This window comes from Sturnira hondurensis, unplaced genomic scaffold (genome assembly GCF_014824575.4).
Source record: "Sturnira hondurensis isolate 20B ecotype Veracruz unplaced genomic scaffold, ASM1482457v3 Scaffold0006413, whole genome shotgun sequence".
NCBI classification, from domain to species: Eukaryota; Metazoa; Chordata; class Mammalia; order Chiroptera; family Phyllostomidae; genus Sturnira; species Sturnira hondurensis.
Genome location: NW_028079044.1, coordinates 53,468,935 through 53,489,047, shown reverse-complemented (window position 1 = coordinate 53,489,047; position 20,113 = coordinate 53,468,935). Strand labels below are relative to the sequence as shown.

Below are 20,113 nucleotides of genomic sequence, written 5' to 3'. Positions count from 1 at the left end.
GGCTGCGTCTCGGCCCATTCTCCCTCTGGAGGACACCACTTCTGAGGGCCGGAGACTGCGGAACTGGTCGGGCGGTGCCCGGGGTGTGGGCAGGAAAGCTTGTTGGGGGGGGGGGGCTCGGCTGGCCGCAGGGCTCCGGGCGGGGGGCTGAAGCACAGGCGGCCGGTGGAGGAGGCTGTGGAAGGCGGGGCGGAGTGGCCCCCAGGACGGTGCCCCCTGTCTCCTTCCCAGCCCTTAGCATGAGAGCAGAGGCACAGAGCCCACATTGTGCCCCCACGCCACCTACCCCCTCGCCGGGACAGAGCTCCATTCACCTCCCGCACGCCAGCGCTCTTGGGGACGGGTAACTGAGGAGTGTGCACGAGTGGGTGTGCGTGCGCTCTGGCAGCTCCGGCGGTGCGGGTGTGTATGGGCTCAGAGTGGGCTGCTGGAGCGGCGGCCCGGGCTCCCAGCCTTGCCGCAGCGAGCTGGTGCAGCCCACGGCACTGCGGCTCCAGCTATTTATAGGCGTACACTGCGGAGACCACGGTGGGACTGCGCGGGGCTGGGACTGGGCCCTGGGAGTCCTAGAGGCTGAGATAGCTTGAAGGTACAGCGCCATTGTCTAGGGGACGAGGTTAGAGTCCTGGAGGGGAGGGGCGCCCTCAGGGATGATCAGAGGATTAGAGGAGACAGGGTCCAGGTTTGGGGTGCTGGGGGTGGAGGGCAGTGTCTGAGTGATGGGGCCGAGGGTGGGGTCTGTGTCCTCTGATGGAGTGAGCCCATGGGTGACAGCACAGAGGGCTCAGTGTTTGGGTGACTAAGAGAAGGGAGGGGCAACAATGGGGGCAGTCAATGCCCCAGTGATAGACTGGGGTAAGTGGGGTCAGTGCGGGGGGGGGGGGGGCGGTGTCACTGTGTGGTGTCTGGGGATGATCCGGAGAGGGTGAGGCCAGCTTGGATGGTGGGAGAGGGTCTTCCACGTCTGGATGGGGGGGGGGGGGCAGTCAGAATGTGCTCGAGGTGGAACTTAGGAGGCGGGTGGGCATCATTTCAGCTGATAGGGTGGATGGGTGGGGCCAATGTCCAGGTTAAGAAGATGAAGGGTCAGTGTGCTGCTCCCCAGAGGTGTGACGCCCTCCTGCTCCCTCTCCAGGAAGCCATGTCGGGTGAGGACCATGAGGTGCGGGCGGTGGCTGAGGACGGCTCCAGTGGAGGCAGCAGCTCACCCAGCCCTGGGGACACCCTGCCTTGGAACCTGGGGAAGACACAGCGGAGCCGGAGGAGCGGAAGCGGCTCTGGGGGCAATGGCGGTGTCTTGGACCCTGCTGAGCGGGCAGTCATCCGAATTGCAGGTAATTCGGAAGGGCATCGCCCTTCATTTTGCAAGCAGGGGCTGGTTGGCCCAGCTGCTGCTGGGTGCTCCGTGCAGGTGTAGGACCGGGAGGAGAGGTGAGACATCTTCGGGTCAGAGAGGGCCTCTCCCGGTCCTGGGTGATGGCAGGCCACACAGCGCCACCTGCTGGCTCCACTCTGCCTGCTGTATGAGGCCTGCGGTAGCGCTGCTGTGGTGGCACCGTCACCGGCCTCGGGTAGGGCGCAGTGCCCAAATGCCATGGTGGTACTGTCTTGGGCTCCTGGGGCAAAGCTGCCTTCCAAGCCCCCTGGTCTTGGCTGCCATCACGGGCGCAGTGGAAGCACCTAGGAGTAGGTCAGGAGGGCCCACCTGGTTGGTGAGAGCCCAAGCCCCTCCCTGCGCCAGAGCCTCGCTCTCCAGGGAAAGGCCGGGGAGAAGCCTCCAACAGTGCAGGGCTGGCAGGTGGACGGCGGCCTGTCCCTTTGGGAGGTGGCTGGCCTAGGGCTGGACCCCACCCCAGGATGTGCTGGGCAAGGCAGGATCCTGTTGAGGGTTTTTGTGCCCAGGCTGAGTGCTGGCCCCAGCAGCACTAGGACTGGATGGTGGGGAGGGTCTGGAGGGTGTCCTGGCCCCTGCGGAGGCCCGGGGGTGGGGGTCGCCTGAGGCACGTGGGGAGAGGCCGGCTGGCCGGCTGGTGAGCGAGGACGTGCTGTGGGTAGGGAGGGACTTGGTGGGGGAAACAGAGGGGCAGGACGGCAGGAGAGGGGCCGGGTGGGCGGGGCCCTGGGGCCGGGTGGGCGGGGCCCTTCCCCGGACCCTCTTTCTCCGGAGGCGCATGTGGATTTTAAAAGCGGCTCTTTCCCCCCCACATGGAAGCAACCCGGAACGTCCTTCAGAGCCCTGGCCTTCCTCGTTGTCACCCTGCTCCGCAGTGGGCTCTGAGCTAGGCTGCGCCGGCCCAGGGCAGGGCCTTTGTGCTAGCCTGCGGACTTGCCCAGTATTGACCCCCAGAAGCGGGGCTCCTGGCACCTAAGGTCAGAGAGGAATAAGCCAGGGGCGTTCTAGGCGGGAGGACATTTGCCAGTGCCCAGAGAAGGGTCTTTACAGTTTGCCGGGGGCAAAAGAATGGGTTTTGCTTTGTTATATAATCTTTATTATATTTTTCCATAACTATTTAGTCCCCTTAAAGAACGGCCTATTTGTACCAGGCATTTTATTTCTTCTGAAAAGTCCCTATTTCAGTCCCGTTATAGTACATAAATTTTTTCCTTTCTGCTTTAAGAGTCCTTTTTGTGTGGATAATACTAACTCCAGCTCCCAGGCTGCAAGGGAAGCGTTCTAGGGAGGAGGAAGGAGGGAGGGGCGAGCCCGGGGTCGGCCAGGTGAAGTCGCGGGATCCGACTGGGTCTCCGGAGAGGTCGGGGCTGGCGAGGGAGGGGGCTGCTGCGGAGCTGGAAGCCAGACGGGAAGAATTCAGGCTGTCGGCGGGCCCGCGACCCGGTCGGGGGAGGGACCTGATGTGCGCTCGCTGCTGCGCGCGGTGGAACGCAGACGCGGGACCCGCGGAGCCCGCTCCAGCTGAGCCCATTCTGGGAAGCGGGGGGACCTGCGGCCGGAGCTCCCGGAGGCCGGCGGGCCCTGGCCCCGCCCCGCCCCTCCCGTGGGGCATCCTGGGTGCGGGGCGGGGCCGGCTTCTTTAAGTGGCGCTGGCGGCCGCAGGGACAGAGTGGCTGCCCAGGGCTGGAGGCTCCCTCCCCGCCGCAGCGCCCCGCCGCGTCCCGCGCCCGCCGGCATGGCCGCCCTGCTGCCGCCCGGCCCACCACCCGACGAGCAGGACTTCATCCAGGCCTACGAGGAGGTGCGGGAGAGGTACAAAGGTACGGCGCCACTGGCCCTGGCACGTCCTCCAGCCTGACAGCCTGGTCTGTGACACCTTGTCCGCAGTGGCTGTCCCCATCGCGGCCCAGACACAGCCCAGTCCCCAGCCTTCTCGCTTGTCCCCGCGGCCTCGGCGCCTAGGGAAGAGGCTGGCGGGCGCTCTCGGCCACAGCCCCCGCCGGTATGTCCTTAATAGGACATCGCGCAGCGCGGGTAGGTGGGGTGGGCCGCGCAGCGGCAGGGGATCCTCCCGGCCAGTGTCCAGTGTCCAGTGTCCCGAGTCTATGCTCAGCAGACACGTGGGTCAAGGCTAAGCTGTTCCCTGCCCCTCAGCTGGGTGCCTCCCACATGGGGCAGGGGCGGCTGCCACCACTTGGCAGCTTGGCAGTGGGTCGCATAGTTGTGGCGTCTCCTCACCTCCCAAAGTGGCCAGCGCCTAGGCTGCTGCCCTTCCTTGGCAGGGACCCCCATTACATTCCTTCTCTGTGCCCTGGGTGGCAGCCATGGGCTGGGGAAGTCTGGGCCGCCCCCTCTTCCTCTGTGGCTTCCGGCAGACCCCCTTCTCCTGCTCGCGGGGCCCAGGGGCCTCTTCTCCACCAGCCCAGACCCTCACTGCTCGGAGTGGGCCTGCACACAGCCCTGGCTTCCCACCCCCAGGGGCTTACGGGCCTGGGAGTGAGCTGGTGGAGAGGGTCGAAGCGGGCCCTGGGCAGAGCTGACCAGAGCAGGTTCCAGCTCCGCATGGCTGGTTTTACTGGCTCTGCCCCCAAGGGCAGCTCAGGGAGAGCCGTCCTGCTGGGCCTTGCCTGGGGCCTGTGGAACCCTCCCCACCCACTGACCTCAGGGGCAGCTGTGCGGGGCCAGGGCTCATCTCTGCCCCGCCCCCCACCCCGGGTCCTTCACAAACAGCTTTCACTGGGTCCTGAGCGCTATGGGTGTGCTGTGAGCTTCTCCTTGACAGCATGGTGGCTGACCCTGTGCCCCTGTGACCAGTTCACCTGAGCCAGGTAGAGCTGCCCCAGTGACAGTGGGCTCTGGGTCTGACCACTGCACCCACAGGGAGGAAGGGCACCCCTGGGTAGGCACAGGGCAGGGAAGCAGCTGCCCATCTGGGCCACAGCTGTTCTGACAAACCATAGGACAGAACTCTTTGGGGGCTGGCCACTCCGTTTAACAGCCTGCACAGCGATCTGCTCCAGAACCCTTGTTCTGGTCTGGGCACGGGGCCCTGTGCGGACAGAGCCTGCCCTGGGCTGACCCCCACTTCCCTGGTCGCCAGGGTTGTGTTGGACACATTGGGGCACCTTGGCCCGTGTCCACTTCCTGGGCTTGGGGGGTGACTCTTGCCCGTTCCTTCTGCCTGTGGGTGTCGGGGCACCTGCCTGCAGTGGGCTCGCCAGAGTCACGGTGAAGCCCCCTGTGTGGCCCTGGTCCGAGCAGGAGAGCAGGTTGTGGGGGCTCCCTGCACCATCAGGAGGAGGGAGAACTTCTGGGGCATACCAGGCACTCCTGAGTCTTCTCAGCTTCTGACTTGAGCTGTGGGAGGGGGTGAGGGGCTGGGCTTGTGCCTGTGGTCCTGGCTGGGCTGTGGCCGAGCCCCAGGGGTGGTCCAGAGAGGCTGGAGGGGGCTGGGCTGTGGGCCGCACGGCCGGCTGCTGTGAGCCCCTTGCACCTACTGGAAGCCTGAGAGCCTGGCCCCATCCGGTCCCTGGAGGGGCCAGGCGCTCCCAGGGAGGGAGGGAGGGAGGGTAAGCATGGCCCTTGATATTGGCCAGCTAGTGGCTGCTCAGGGCTGGGGGTGTGGAGGACCCCCTTTCCTGGGCTGGCTCTGCCCTCAGGATCCCCCGCCCAGCCCTGTGCAGCCCCTCTTGGTCCTTCACTGGGCCCGTGAGGGCTCTTGTCTTCTGGCCTCTGACCCTCATGGGCAGTCACTCTCCCACCCCACCATCCTCTTCTCTTACCAGATTCAGCTTCTGGGCTTCCCCTCTCAAGTCTAGCCTCTTAGTCTCTCACCTCAGTGACCTCCCCCCACCCAAAGCCCCACAGTACTTTAGGCCCCACCCTGGACACGTCATCATCCCTGGCTTTCCCCCCAAAATCCCCAGTTGTCTCCGGGTGGTCACTGATCCTTCCAGGACATTCTTGGTTTCCTGCTGGCCACAGCCCCTCCCCATCCTCCTTGACTTTTCTGCAGGGCAGATTCCTGTGGGGCTGAGGCCACTGTGGTGTGTGGCCGGCCAGCTCAGCTGCAAGGGGTGCCCTAACTCCTCGATCGCCAGAGCCTGGCGAGGCTGGGGCCAGGTGTGCAAGAGTGGGGGGGTTGAGGTGAGCAGGTGAATGTGGGAAGGGCCTGGGGTGCAGAAGGAGCCTCCCTGCCCTCAGGTGGTGCTCTGTGCAGAGGGCCAGAGGCCTATCTGTGGGATCAGGGCTTGAGGCACAGCATAGGCCGTGGAGGGCAGGGCCCGCAAGGAAGGCCTGGGCAGTGCGAGAGGGAGTTCAAGGTTGTCCCCTCGGGGCTGGGAGCAGTGTGACAACAGAGTCAGTGAGGATCAGATTGGAGGGCAGGGATGCAGACGGCCAGGGTGGGGAGAGGCCAGGAGGAGTGTCAGTACGCTGTGGGGCAGTGGGACTGTTTCCAAACTCAGCTGGAGGGGCTGCCTCGCCTCCCCTCCCCGTCGGGCACCGGGACATTGTGCCCAGTACCCTCCTCACAGGTCCTACCCTCTGCTGTCCCGGACTCTAAGCTCCGTTATCTGTGTCCCTGGCACCGGCCCCAGGCCCACAGCCAACTTTTGCAGGGTGCTCGCATGGGTGAGTTGGTGATGGCACGGATCGCCGTCTCTGGTGGCTGGGGCTCAGCTGGCAGGAGCACAGGCCGGCAGGTAACAGGGGCGCTTTGGACAGGGTTTGTGGTCCCTGTTCACCATGGAAGGTAAAATGTGCCTGGAACACAAAGAACAAGCACTGGGGAAGTGTCTAAAGAAAAACGGCCTAAGTCACAACTCTGGCCCCCACTCTCATTGGCTGGGGTGGTGTGTGTGTGTGTGTGTGAGAGAGAGAGAGAGAGAGAGAGAGAGAGAGAGAGAGAGAGAGGGAGGGAGGTTTCAGTGGTTTTTCGAATGTTGGTAGACTTGTGACCCGGTTACCACAGTTCCCCTCGGCACACGCCGACCCACTCCCGCCCTCGTGGGTTTGCCTAGGCTGGACCTTGAGATGGGGGTGCAGCTTCGCTGGTGCTGCCTTGTTTGCAGACTGAAGGTTGTAGCTGCCTGGTGTCCCGCCACTCTGAGGGCGCCATCTTTCCAGCAAGTCAGGCGATGGTGAGCGTGTGTCAGCAGTAAATTAAGGTGTGCACTCGGTTCTGTGGAGGTGATGCTATCGTACGTTCAACAGACCACCTGACGGACATTCAGGTCGTTCCCACCTCCCAGCTGCTCTGAGCAGTGCGCTGCGAGCACTGTGCCCGCCTTCTGTGTGGACACGCGTCTTCATCCCTTGGGCAGACACTGCGGAGTGGAATTGCTGGGTCCTGTGGTCATTCTCTGTTTAACTCTTGGAGAGTTGCCAGGTGGTTCTCCAAGCGCTGCCCCGCCCGGCTTTCCCACAGCCGCCACCCCCACTTCCCGCCGTTATCTGCCTCGTTGGCTGCGGACGTCCAGTCTAGTGGGTGTGAAGTGGGCTCTCGGGCTGGTTTTCTCGTGTGCTTCCTGACGCCCGGTCTGTGGAGCATGTCCTCATGTGCGTGCTGGCCATCGTGTGTCCTCTTTGGAGAAATCTTTATCCTCTGGCCACCTTTCAGTTTGCAGGATGACGCCCAGCCCCCTGAAGGCCCTTTGTCCATTTTATTTTTTTTTTCTTTTAAAGATTTTATTTATTTATCTTTAGAGGAGAAGGGAAGGAGAGAGGGAGAGAAATATCAATGTATGGTTGCCTCTCGTGCGTCCCGTGCCGGGAACTGGGAACTGGCCTGTAACCCAGGCATGTACCCCGACTTGGAATCGAACCCGATCGTGTGGTTCGCAGGCCCGCGCTCAATCCACTGAGCTATACCAGCCAGGGTCCTTTGTCCATTTTAAAATTTGGTTTTTATCTTTCCATGATCAAGTTGTAAGTGTTCTTTATGTGTTCTTGATACAAGTCCCTTATCAGATAGGTGACTTGCAAATATTCCTCGGATTCTGGGGGTTGTCTTTCCACTTTCTTGATGGTGTCCTTTGAAGCACAGAAGTTTGTCATTGTGATGGGCCCAGTTTTTCTATTTTTTTCTTGGCTGCTTGTGCTTTTGGTGTTATTGCCTGTTCCAAAAGCCATGAAGATTTATGCCTGTTTTTTTTTTCTTTCAAGATTTCCATAGTTTTGCCCTGGCTGATGTCGCTCAGTGGATTGAGCATGGGCTGCAAACCAAAGGGTCGCCGGTTCAATTCCCAGTCGGGGCACATGCCTGGGATGCAGGCCAGGTCCCCAGTGGGGGCTGTGTGAGAAACAACCACACATTGATGTTTCTCTCCCTCTCTTTCTCCTTCCTTTCCTCTCTCTCTAAAAATAAATAAAATCTTTAAAAAAACATTTTTATAGTTTCAACTCCTATCTTTAGGTTTTTGATCCAGTTTGAATGAATAATTGCTTATGGCAAGAGGTAGGGCTCCAGAGTCTGTCTTTTGCATGACAAAACCTGAGGGGAGCCGGGAGCAGGGCCCAGGATCTGGGTGCCCTGAGAAGGGACTCAGGGAGGCCAGGGAGGGATAGTGTCAGTGGGGGCCAGACCCACCATGGCCTGGCGCCAAGGCCAGTGCCCAGAGGCAGGCCCACAGTGGGCAGGGAGGTGCAGGGCTGGTGCCTGGTGGGTGATGGTGGGCTGGGTCGAGGTGGAGTCAGGAAGTGTTTGTTCTCAGGTGAGGGGACAAAGTGCCCACTTGGAAGGCTTGGGAGGCTAGTCCGCAGGGCCACTCCCCTTCACCCTTCCTCTCGGGGGGGAGCTTGGGTCCTGGTTTACAGCTGCAGAAGGGTCATGCCCAGCTGGTTGGTCAGCTCTTGGCAGGAAACTCTACTGTTGCCCGAGGCACAGGGGTCTGGGATAAGGAAATAGGATAGGGGCACCGCCTGCCCACTCCCGGTCCCGGGGTGGGGGCAGGTCCAGGGCCAATGCTACAGGAGGGGAAGGCCCCAGAAGGACATGTGGTGTGGCTGGTCTGGAGCCCGGGAGGCCTGGGGAGCGCTGGTGGGGTAGATGGGCTGGAGCAGCACCCGTGCCTGGGACAGTGGGGCAGGGGCACGGCTGAGTGTCGGAAATTCTGGACCACAGGGTGCAGGCGGGGGTGGGGGGTCAGCTGGCGGAAAGCCAGAAGTGGCGTCTCCAGCAGGTGTCTCTGAGCTTGTGGCTTTTTATGATCTTTATTCTGTTCTTTTTGTTTTTCAAATGAATATGTATGTTGCACTTTTTAAAAATATATTTCATTTATTTTTTAGACATAGCAGGTGAGAGGGAGAAAGAGAGGGAAACATCGATGTGTGATTGCCTCTCATGTGCCCCCTACTGGGGACCCAGCCTGCAACCCAGGCCTGTGCCCTGCCTGGGAATTGAACTGGTGACCGTTTGGTTTGCAGGCCCGCGCTCAGTCCACTGAGCCACACCAGTCAGGGCTGCTGCACTTTTGAAATGCATCTTTTTTTCTCTTTTATTTTTATTTATTTATTTTTAAAGATCTTATTTATTTATTTATTTATTTATAGAGGGGAAGGAGAGAGGGAGAGAAACATCAATGTATGGTTGCCTTTTGTGTGTCCCCTGCTGGTAGTTAGCCTGCAAGGAACCGGCCTGCAACCCAGGTATGTGCCCTGAGTGGGAATCGAACCGCGATCGTCTGGTTCGCAGGCCCGCGCTCAATCCACTGAGCTACGCCAGCCAGGCGTTTATTTTTTATTTATTTATTTTTAGAGGGGAAGGGAAGGAGAGAGGGAGAGAATACCAATGTATGGTTGCCTCTCATGGATCCCCCGCTGGGAACTGGCCTGCAACCCAGGCATGAGCCCTGACTGGGACTTGAACCTTGATCCTCTGGTTTGCAGGCCCGTGCTCAATCCACTGAGCTACACCAGCCAGGGCTTTTTTCTCTTTTCTTGATAAACGAATGGCTACATAAAACAAGCGCGAGGTACAATGAGCTTCACTGTTACTGTTACCTAGAAACCCATGGTTGTTTGCAGAGCACAACTGGCCGGGAAAAGCACCCCCCAACTATGTTCCTGGGGTCGCTGTAACAAATGGCCCCAGTCTTGGTGGCCTGAAATGACAGAAATTTATTCTCACAGATTTGGAGGTCAGAGTCCAAAGTCAAGGTGTCAGCAGGGCTGTGGCCCTCAGAGACTCCAGGGCAGATTCCTTTCCTGCCCTTCCAGCTCGGTGGCTGCTGGCATCCCTGGGAGCACGGTCTCTCCAATCCCTGTGTCCGTGGTCAAGAGGCTCCCCCCCCCCCCCCCCCCCCCCCGCCCCGTGTCTTCTTGTCTGTCTGTCTCTTGTAAGGATTTGTGCTACTGAATTTAGCATCTCCTCCGAGTCATCCAGAATCTCAAGGTTCTTAGCTTAATTACAACTGCAAAAACCTTTTTCCAAATAAGGGCACATTCAGTAGTTTAGAGGTGGATGTATATTGGAGGCGGGGCACCATTCAGTCCACCACAGTCCCCCCTCTGGTCCCCTACGATTCGGTGCAAGTACATTTGCCCCACCCCAACACTGCCTCCCTCCGAAGTCTCAACTGAATGTCGTCAGCTCAGAAGCCCTCAGAGTCTAACCTAAATTGTCTAACCCAGGTTGGAGTGAGGCGAGGGTGCCGTCCGTGGGCGGGGGGGGGGGGGGGGGGGGTTTTNGGGGGGGGGGGGGGGGCGGTTTTCTCCGAGCCTTGTTTCCTCTGGGGCTCCGCCCCTGCAGGCCCTTTCCTTTCTCCTGCGGAGGAGCCCCTGTGCTGTGCCCGAGCTGGTGCGGCTCAGTGGGTTGAGCTCCGACTTGTGGACAGAAATGACGCTGGTTGATCCCCGGTCAGGGCACACGGGCCAGGCCCCCAGCAGGGGATGTGTGAGAGGCAACCACACACTGATGTTTCTCTCCCTCTCTCCTTCCCTTCCCCACTAAAGATAAATGAAAAAATCTTAAAAAGAAAAACCTTAAAAGGAGCACCAGTGTGAAGCCCAGCAGCTCCATTAACCCGTTTCCCGCCTGTAGGAAGCCAGCATTCCAACAGCTTCCTCCCCTCATCTGGTCTCTGTGTCTCTGCCGACGCAGCACCCTCAGTAACCCCATGGGTCTCCCAGGCATGTCTCGGACCCTGGCCGCTAGAGAGGAGGGTGCTCACAGGCCTCTCCTGGACGACCCCTGGCTAGTCCTCGGTGCGGGAGACGCACCTGTTCAGCGGATGGCCGCCCAGCCGCACCCTTGGCCCTCTGCGTAGAACGCGCTTTCTTGGCAGTGAGTCTGCGCAGCAGCACCTTCCGCAGTCCGGACGGGCCACGCCGCCTGTGTCGCCTTGTCAGTCCTTTCTGGCTCACCAGTCCCTTCCACAGTGTGCGCCCGGCCTCCTGCAGTTCGCCGTGGGCTGCCAGGGACGCCCGTCCCGCCAGGTTCGTCCGTCCAGTATGAGCTCTGCTTTCCACCCGGGTCAGCCACGTCTTCCGCTCCGTTTAACAAAGGCCGCCTCTCCTCCAGCGTCCAGCGGTTTGCGCCTCGTCTCCTTCTGAGCAGCAACTTGACAACTTAAATCCGATTCTACCCACAGTCTGTTGAGGCAATCGAGGCTCTTTGTGTCCCTCGGAATTCTCCAGCCTCTGTTCAGTGCCCAATTTCAAAGCTCACTCCACACTTTTAGGTATCTGTACCCACTCCCAGAAACAGTAGCCCCCACTCCAAGAAACAAAATCTTTTCTCTTTAAAGATTTTGTTTATTTATTTTTAGAGAGTGGAGAAGGGAGGGAGAAAGAGAGGGAGAGAAACATGGATGTGCCACAGAAATATCACTCTGTTGCCTCTCTTACGCCCCCAGCTGAGGATCTGGTCCGCAACCCGGGCACGTGCCCTGACCAGTTACCCAACTGGCCACCTTTGAGTTTGCAGGTGATGCCCAATCCACTGAGCCACACCAGTTAGGGCGTGATGAGATATTTTAGACACCCACAACTTCTTTTTTTCTCATCATTACAACATGCACATCTTTCTGTGACATTAGTTTACAATATAATATCCCTTTGCACAGGGACCCTGTCGTATTTAAACCCATCCTGTGATGTAGAACATGAAGGTTATTTCTATTTTGTTTCATTTCCTGGCGTTAGAAACTGCTGCAGCGAACAGCTTTGTAGCTGGCCTGATGTGTGTGTCTATACAACTGCTGTTATAAATAGAATTTCTGGGTCAAGTGGCATGCACAACGTAAGCTTTGTCTCCCCACCAGGATACCATTTTTCACCTCTCCGACTGGCAGAAGTCCCCACACGGGTTTCTGGGTGGCATTGGCGAAGCTGTTGGAGGTAGGCCACTGAGAGCGTCTGTCAGATGCGAACCCCCCTGCGCTGGTGGCAGGAGTCCCTGGAGGCATGTGGTGTGTGCAGAGGCCGGCACAGCCCGTGCACGGGGTGTGTGAGATGCCGCACTGTGGGTTAGAAGTGGGGAAGCCAAGAATTATGTTTGTGTCTGTGCCATGTTCCACAAAGACGTGTTGGAGGGTACGAGGGAACCCAGCGACAGTGAGCCCCTATGGCGTGTGGGCGGGGCGCCTGTGGGGGTGGCCCTGGCAGGCACTCAGTGTGGGTGGCAGGGGGCGGCAGGGCTGCAGCAGGGCCTGGTCTGCGTGTGGGAGCCCTCTGCCTGCTTTGTGCAGGGCTCCTGGCTGTGCCGGGGGTGATGTCTTTGCCCACGGGTACATGCTCCCAGGGGCCACTGCTGTCTTGGAGGTGAGAGCGTGGTGGCCAGGCCCACAGCAGTGGTGGAGATGGGGAGAAGAGGCTTGAAAGGCATGTGAGAGCAGAAGGGTGGGACCTCCCAATGGAGGGGTCCCAGGGGTGGGGCCCAGGCCCTCCCAAGGCCTCAGACACTATTCTGAATGGGAGGGGCTGGACAGGACCCTCTGTGCTCCTCTGGTTGTCCCCAAGAGACCCCCACGAGCCCCTCCCCAGCAGTGTGGTGGGCCTGGGCTGGCTTGGTGGCCACAGGCTTTCAGGAGCCACCCGGGGTGGCTGGCCTGGTCCAGTTCACACGGCCATCACCCAGCATTGGGGCCTCTCTGTGGAGGAAGGGTCTCCTGTGCCCCAGCCCGGCGGCCTCCCCCGGGGTTGAGGCCAGCACTGAGCCCTGGCTGTGGGGTGAGGCCTGGCGGTGCAGGGGCGCTGCGTGTCAGAGTGGGAGGGTGTCTGCTGGCAGAGCCTGCAGCTGTCACATGTCCCCCTCTCAGGATCACTTGAATCACCTGTCCACCATGCATAGTGAGCCACAGCAGGGCAAGCTGCCACAGGGGTGCAGGGACAGGTTTGAAGTGGGGGGAGCACCCAGCTGAGGGAGCGTAGGACCATCCGAATGTCAGGTGGGGTGTGTGGAGGCCAGGCAGCACCAAGCCTGTCAGGGTCTCTTGGGACTCATGGGGGTAGGAGGCAGGCTTTGTCCCCTAAAAGCTGGGAAGGAGGGGAGTCTGGCAGAGGTGTTGGGGCTTGGCTCCCATTCCAGGGACCCCAAGGGTGTGAATTGCCTTCTGGATTTGCTGAAAGCTTCCAGAAGGTTTGAGGTGTGAGCTCAGGAGGCAAGTCCCTGGCCCCAGGGATCTGACAGGGCCTTAGCTGAGCACCCAGGGAGTGGGGGCAAGGGCCTGTGCAGCCGGACGACCTGTCTTCTGGGGCTCCGACGTGATATGTGGGCGAGGGGGCCAGTGAAGGCCAGGGCTGCAGGGGGAGGCCAGAGCCGCCTCCTCCCCCAGCAGAGCTGCCTTTTCTCCCCCCATCTCCAGCCGCCAGCCCCTTGTCCACCGCAGCGGGGGCCTCCCTGGCCTTGTGAACCCACACCTACAGCTCTGTCTCCAGCTGTCCCCACACGCTCTAGTGTTGGCTGCACTGCTTTTCTCTCGCCCTCCCTCTGCCTCTGCCGGCTAGCCGCAGCCTGCCTTTCTGTCCTCACTTGGCTGCCGCTTCCTCGGGGAAGCCTGCCCTCAGAGGGGACCAAGGAGCAGGCTCCGTATACCCCGTGGAGCCTTTCCAGGGGCTGTGTGGCTGTGCCCCACTTGCGAGGCCCCAGCACGTGGCTGCTGTTTGGGGCAGATTGGTCAGGGGTCTCCTTCCTGGGTCTTCCGGCTGCCACCCACCCTCTAAGAGCCCTAGTTGCGGGGTGAGGCCTGGCGGTGTAGGGGGCTCTTATGGCAGTGGCCACTCACAGGTGGGCAGCTGGACTGGAGGGGGGCATTTAAGGGCCTGGGACAGGCCTTCTCCAAATGGTCATCCCTGTGGTTTTGAAAAGTTAGGAAAAACCTGATTGTGCTCATTCACTTGTATTACCACCCACCCCCAGCCTTCCCTCACCTTCATCAGCTTGAAACTGTGATCTCATAAAATGCAATTCTATTCAGTTTTAAAATAGAACAAGCACAGGGTGGTGTTTTTCTTTTGCTGAGCTTCCCATAGTTTTTAGATCTGTTATTGAAGTATAAGTTTCATTTGAAGTTTAATAACTATTAATAACTTATTTGAAGTACTACTCAGGGAGAGGCTGAATTTAGGTTTATCCAGAAGTCGCTAATAAAAAAGTAATGGGACTTTAGGTGTAAGGAATCACAAAGTCCTGTTTTAATTTCTCACTCTACTGTTTACCCCAGTTTGGTGACTGCTCTTTCTGGAGACCTGCCTATGCCCTGGCCTGAGGGAGTTGGGGGAGGGGCAGGACTGGGGGAGCAAGGTGACCGCCAGGCTTTGAGCCAGCAGGGGGCTGCACCTGCCTCTTTGCCCACCAACCCATACCTGTGGGTGCTGCCGGCTTCTACCTGTGCCACCAACATGTCCTCCACCACAGCCCTGACCTGACACCTAGCAGGCCCGCCTACAGAAAGGGTGGGTGCTTGACGGGGGAAGGGCCTTGGGGTGGGGACAGAGGAAGGGTTGGGAGGCTGGCCACATTGTGTGGAGACTGTCACCCACAGCCCAGCTGGGAGGGCCAGAGTGGGACGGGAGCGGCCGGTGAGGAAGGGGCAAATGCCCCGGGGGGGCCCAGGCTCCCCGTGGTCCAGTGAGTGAGGTGGCACAGACACCACCTGGACATCACAGAGGCTCCTCAGCAGGCAGGCAGTGACCAATATCCTGCTCCCATGGCTCAAGAGGCTGACCCTGCCATCCTCTGGGTGGGGCGGGGGCGGGTGTGGGCGCGGATCTGGTAAGGGCACGTGCTGGAGCTGGGGCCAGAGATGGGCACGGAGACAGTGACTGGTGGACAGGCTGGAAGGCAGAGCTGCCAGGGTCTGTGGGGCTGGCTGCGGGGCCGACGACCCCAGGGGGTTGGCCTCAGCCCCTGGGAGGTGACTGTGCTGCAGCCACAGAGGATCCCAAGACAGGCCAGGCAGGATTGCTGAGTGGGAGTGGCAGAAGCTGGGGCCCTGGCTGGAGCTGGGATGGACCTGCTGTCTCAGAGCATGGAGGGCATCGGGAATCATAGGACAGGGTGAAGCAGCCTGGAAGAGCCTGTGGGTAGAGCAGGTGCCCGGGAGGGGACAGGGCAGAGAGCAGGGGCAGAACTGCTAGGGCATGGGGGGCTGGGGTACAAGTCATGGTAGTGACGGCGGTAGCCGAGGGTGCCTAGGGCATGACTGCCGGCAGGCCGTCGATGGGGTCTGCCTTCCCTCCTCCCTGCCTTCCCTCCTCCCTGCCTTCCCTCCTCCCTGCCTTCCCGGGGCGCCCAGACTGATGGGTGTCTTCCGCAGGGAGTTTGTGGTGGTGGCTTCGTGCATGAACGTCACGTGCAGGAGAGCCCAGGAGGCCCTCTGAGGGTGGCCAGTGGAGGACGTTCGGGGACAGCGGGGTTGGGTAGGTGGGCCGTCTGAGTGCGTCGGTATCCAGCCTATTAGCCTGGCCATCCCTCTGGACTCGTTGGGGTCAGGTGCCAGGGAGGTCGGGGCTGAAAGGGGTGGGCGGTGCTAGGCCAAGAGCATGCGCCGGGGCATTGATCAGCCGAAGCCCCGCCCGGGCCGGTAGGTCCCGCCCCGTGCCTTCGGGCTCCTCCCCCAGGCTGCGGCTCTGGCCGGGGCAGTGCGGTGCGGGGCTGGACTCTGCGTGGCGGGGACGCTCTCAGGGCACCTGGAGACATGGACCCCTCGAGAGCCATCCAGCACGAGATCAGCTCCCTCAAAGGTACAGGCCCGAGGCCGAGCCGGCCGAGCTGTGACCTGTGGCTGGACGCAGCCCCCTCAGGGCAGTGGTCAGGGGCTGCCTCCCCGGCACAGTTTTGAGGATGGCAGGCTGGAGCCGGAAGGCCTCAGGCCCGTGCGCTGTTAGGGCACCACCAGGTGTGGGGTCTGCCTGGGACCCGCGGGGCGATTCCAGCTGCTGCAGCAGCCCTGCAGCGCGCTTCAGGGGGCGGGGCGGCGGCAGCCGGGGCGGGGCGGAGGTGGGAGCTGGCTAGAGCGGCTGGTCGGCTCTCCCAGGCTCTGCAGACCCCACGCCCCGCCTGCAGCCCTGTGTCCTAGGGGCCGGGCGGGGCTGTGGGGATCCCTGTGGGGAGGCGCCAGGTCGGCTGGCCCCCGGGCGAGTCCACACTGCGGCTCTTTGTTCTGGGGCGGGGTGTCCGGGGGCTGTCCAAGGGCCCCGACTGGTTGCCTTGGAAACCTGGAGGGGTAGAGTCGGGGCGCCGGGCTCTGACTGTGCTGAATCAGCAACTGCGGCTGCAGTCCGCTGGGTGGGGGCGGGGCAGAGAGGGGCGTCCTAAGCCAAGGTGGGAGGGAAATGGGGGGACGTGCCCCTACCCTGTCCATGGTGGGCAGGGGAGGAGTGCGGGCAGTGGCGGCCCGGGTGCTTTTCCCCACATGCCCCAGGGCGCACGGCTGGTGGGAGGGGCGGGGATTCCCCACCGCGCCCCGCCCCCTTCCTTGGAGCCCCGAGTTGCTGCCTGCTCCCGCCGGGGGTGGCGCCTGTGCGACTGAACTGGGTGGGTTGGCCTAAGACCCGAGCGGGCCCGTGTAAGAGGAGGCCTATTTAAGTCCAAGTCGGGGAGCCCTGGATGTGGCCTGGAATAGTTTTGGGAGGGGGTTTCGGTTGTTTGGTGGGGTGCTTGGGAATTGGGGGCGTTAGCTCGGGGAATCCTACTGGGAAGATAGCAGGGATGTGTGGAGCGGCCAAGGAGGGAGACGGGAGGTCCACGTGGGAGGACATGGGACAGGCCGGGGGAGTGGGCCTCCTTTGGGTTCAGGGCCCGGCCTCCGGCCTGAGAGCGGCAGGCTCAGGAAGCCACAGCCCTGGTCCCCCGCGTTGCGGCGGGGCTGAGGGGGCGTGCCGCTGCTCACTCCCGCCCGGAGCCGGAGCCGGCGCCCCACCCTCCCGGTGCTGGTCTGCCTGAGGCTGGCCGCCTTTGGGCCTGGCTGGCCGTGGGGTGGGCGGGGGAGAGTAGCGCAGGGAGCTGGCAAGCAGGGCTGTGGGAACACTTGGCTGTCCCTTCCGAGTTTCCACCGCCACCTCGGCCTCGGCTCCATGCCAGCGTGGGCTTCGGCGCTGTGTTTGCAGCGAGCTCTGCGGTGCCATAGCAACTAGCTGCACAAACCCGCCCCACGTGCTCCCTTTCAGCCGCAGGCGCCTTCCACTTCGGGATCCCCTGCCCCACCCAGTTTATAATGGGTTCCCGGGCTTCATGGCCTGCTGAGAATGGGTGTGCCCACTTGTAGGGGCAGGTCCGGGTATGGGTCAGTGTGGGCAGAAGCACGTGGGAGTCAGGTATTGGGTGGTCTCAGGGCCACAGGGTATCCTCACCCACCCCCACCCTGTGCCTGGGGGTGACTGATGGGTGTGGCCGGCCAGGTTCCAGGGCTCTCAGGGGGGCCTGCTGCCCCTCTGCCCTGCTCGTGGCCCCCTTCACTTGGGCTCTGTTCGCCTCTGCTAGTGTGAGGCTCCGCTGACCAGCATCGGTCTGGCTGGCCTACAGGGGGGCACGCAGGGTGGGGTGTCTGCGTGGTGGCCCGGCCCCAGGGGTGGGGCAGCAGACACTTGGTGACTTTGATTTCCTGTGGCAGCTGAGAGTTCCTGGCCTGCGACAGCTGGCCTGTGTGTGGCGTGGGTGAAGGCCCCGCTCCTGCCCCCGCCCTGCGCATAGCAGACCCCGTGTTCCTGGGCCGCCTTTGATCGGGCCTGGGAAGTTTCAGATATGGTCGCCATTGTTTCAGACCTGGCACTGTAGGTGGAGATGGCTGGATGGACAGCAGCCGGTGGTGCCCATGGCCGTCCTGTCCATGTGCTGGAGCAGCTGTCCCTGCGGTTCCCTGCAGGCCTTGGTCCCCATGACCCCAGCCCCCCACTCAGGCCTTGAGCACCCCAGTTCTGGTCGTCCTCCCTTAGACCTCCAGATTCCCTGGGGCTTAGAGGGCCCAGCACCCTCCTCAGATCCTGGTGAGCCCAGAAAGCCCTGGGACCACACCCCTGTGTGGGGTCCCCAGCCTGAGGTTTCCTTCTGCCCTCTGCCCCCTGCTTCCCTCTGCCCAATCTGCCACCTTTGAAATTCTTGGTCCATAGCTGCTCTTGTCCCCCTCCCCCTAGACTGAGGAACCTTGAAGGAAGTGTTTAGAAACTGATGTAATTTCTGACGTTGGAGCCGAATGGCCTGGAGGGGAGGGGAGGGGGGCAGCTGAGGGGGTTGCTGCCACTGTGAGGTGCCCCTGACTCTTCCAGGGGCCGGTGGCTGTGGTGGGAGGGGCCGCCCGTGCTGCTGAGTCAGAGGGGGCCGGCCTGGGCCTCCTGGAGGGAGGGCCGGCAGACAGGCAGGCAGGCGGGAGGCTCTCGCAGGCGGTGGGCAGGCCCAAGTGCCGGCAGGCAGGCATCGCAGGAGCCAGGCAGCCAGGCGCCAGAGCCTCAAGTCCAGATCCCAGGCCCTGGGGCGCAGCACCCGGCCTGCCTGCCTGTCACAGGCCCCTGTGGCTCCCTGTGCGGAGGTGCCTCGTGGGCCTCCCTGTGCTCTGCCTGTGCCCTCTCCTCATCAGCTAGGCAGCCATGGTGGCAGGCATGCTTATGCCCCTGGACCAGCTGCGGACCATTTATGAGGTGCTCTTCCGGGAGGGTGTGATGGTGGCCAAGAAGGACCGGCGGCCCCGCATCCTGCACCCCCACGTGCCCGGCGTCACCAACCTGCAGGTCATGCGTGCCATGGCCTCCTTGCGGGCGCGAGGCCTAGTGCGGGAGACCTTCGCCTGGCGCCACTTTTACTGGTACCTCACCAACGAGGGTGTGGCCCACCTGCGTCAGTACCTGCACCTGCCGCCGGAGATCGTGCCTGCGTCTTTGCAGCGCGTGCGCCGTCCTGTCGCCATGGTGATGCCGGCACGCCGCTCCCCTCACGTGCAGTCTGTGCAGAGTCCCTTGAGCTGCCCGCCCAAGCGGGGACAGCTGACAGCTGGGGACCCTGCCCGTGAGGAGCGGCGGGCCTATCGCCGGAAGGAGCCTGAGGAAGGGGCCCCTGAGCCCCCCGTGGTGCCTGCTACTACGGTGGGGACGTTGGCGAAGCCTGTCCCGGAGCCCGCCCCAGCCACAGGTCAGCTGCATCCTGGTCCAGCCATGGGGATTGGGAGGGAGTGATGGGGCCTAGGCCTGGTGGGCTGGGGGCCTCAGGGGGTGGAGGGGTTTGCTCACACCAGCTGGTGGCGCTGTCTCTGCCCCAGGGTGCTGGGTCTCTGGTACTGGACCACGTGGCTCCTCCTCCTGGCCTGAGGACCTGGGGTGGGTAGGCCAAGCCAAGCACATGGGCCCCAGCCAGCCCATCCCCAGGCACACCCTGGGGCTAGGGGTGGGGCTTGTGACCCTAGACTGGCAGGACCAGCTGGCAGCACAGCCCTGCCCCGGGGTGGGGGCAGCACAGAAGAGGTGCTGGGATGGAGGGGGTGTAGCTGCTCCCCAGCAGTGTGGCTGGGCAACCCGCCTGACCTTTCCGAACCTCGTGTCTGTCCAGTGGGGAGGGGGTACCCCAGGAAGGAGGAGACCCCTGCCCCCATGGTTTTGTGTCTCAGATGTGCTATTTTGTGACTGGGTGCTTGGCTGGCTTGGGGTTGGTGATGGCCTACAGGGCAGCCCTGGGTGGGGAGATGAGTAGACCCCAGCAGGAGCACGCCGGCAGGCCAGAGTCCAGGGGTGGTCAGCCCAGCCCAGGCCAGGCAGGTCAGTTTTGGGAGGAGCTAGATCTGAGGACGGGACAGATCCTATTGTCCCAAGGGTTGCCAGTGACCCTTCGCTGTTCCCCTTCTCTGTAGCATCCTTCTGTTCCTAAATCCCTGTGCTGGCAGGACCCAGGTAGGTAGGTGACATGTGTCCTATGCACTCCCGGAGTTTGCCGGCCTTGGTGTTGACTCGAGGTGGCCTAGGTCCCCCAGCATAAGGCCAGCTTGAACCCCACTTCCCTCTGTGTCTTGACACCTGGGGAGGCACTTGAACTCCGAGGGGCTGGGAAGGGGGCATGGAGTGCGGCTGGCTGGGTGGCAGCAGTCGACCTGGTGAACGGGGCCCAGGTGCTGAGCAGGAGCCCCAGTCCTGGTCTGGTCTCATCTGGTCTGGGTGGGGCCCACTAGGGCCGTGCCTTGGGAGCCCCTCGGGGTAGAGGGGCCGCCTTTGGCTCTTCTGTGGCATCTCCAGTTCCTGTCAATGGGGTGACAGTGTTTCTGCGGGGAGGAAGGTGTGCACCGGGAGCCCGCTGACTGGTCA

The 20,113-nt window shown here is 61.9% G+C and overlaps 1 protein-coding gene across 9 annotated transcripts in view; it reads left to right on the top strand.

The window, feature by feature from the left end:
• The window catches only part of PLEC (plectin), a 51,977-nt gene that overhangs the window by 346 nt on the left and 31,518 nt on the right, over window positions 1-20,113 (top strand). For 3 of the 9 annotated variants that reach the window (XM_037048758.1, XM_037048756.1, XM_037048755.1), the window contains exon 1: window positions 18,247-18,953. In XM_037048758.1, the coding sequence (XP_036904653.1) occupies window positions 18,416-18,953 (538 nt within the window). In that variant the 5' untranslated portion in view covers window positions 18,247-18,415. Of the gene's footprint in view, window positions 1-1,135; window positions 1,335-3,053; window positions 3,214-15,480; window positions 15,578-18,246; window positions 18,954-20,113 lie in introns of those variants that run through there. The other 6 variants (XM_037048759.1, XM_037048760.1, XM_037048769.1 and 3 more) reach the window with 3 other exon arrangements.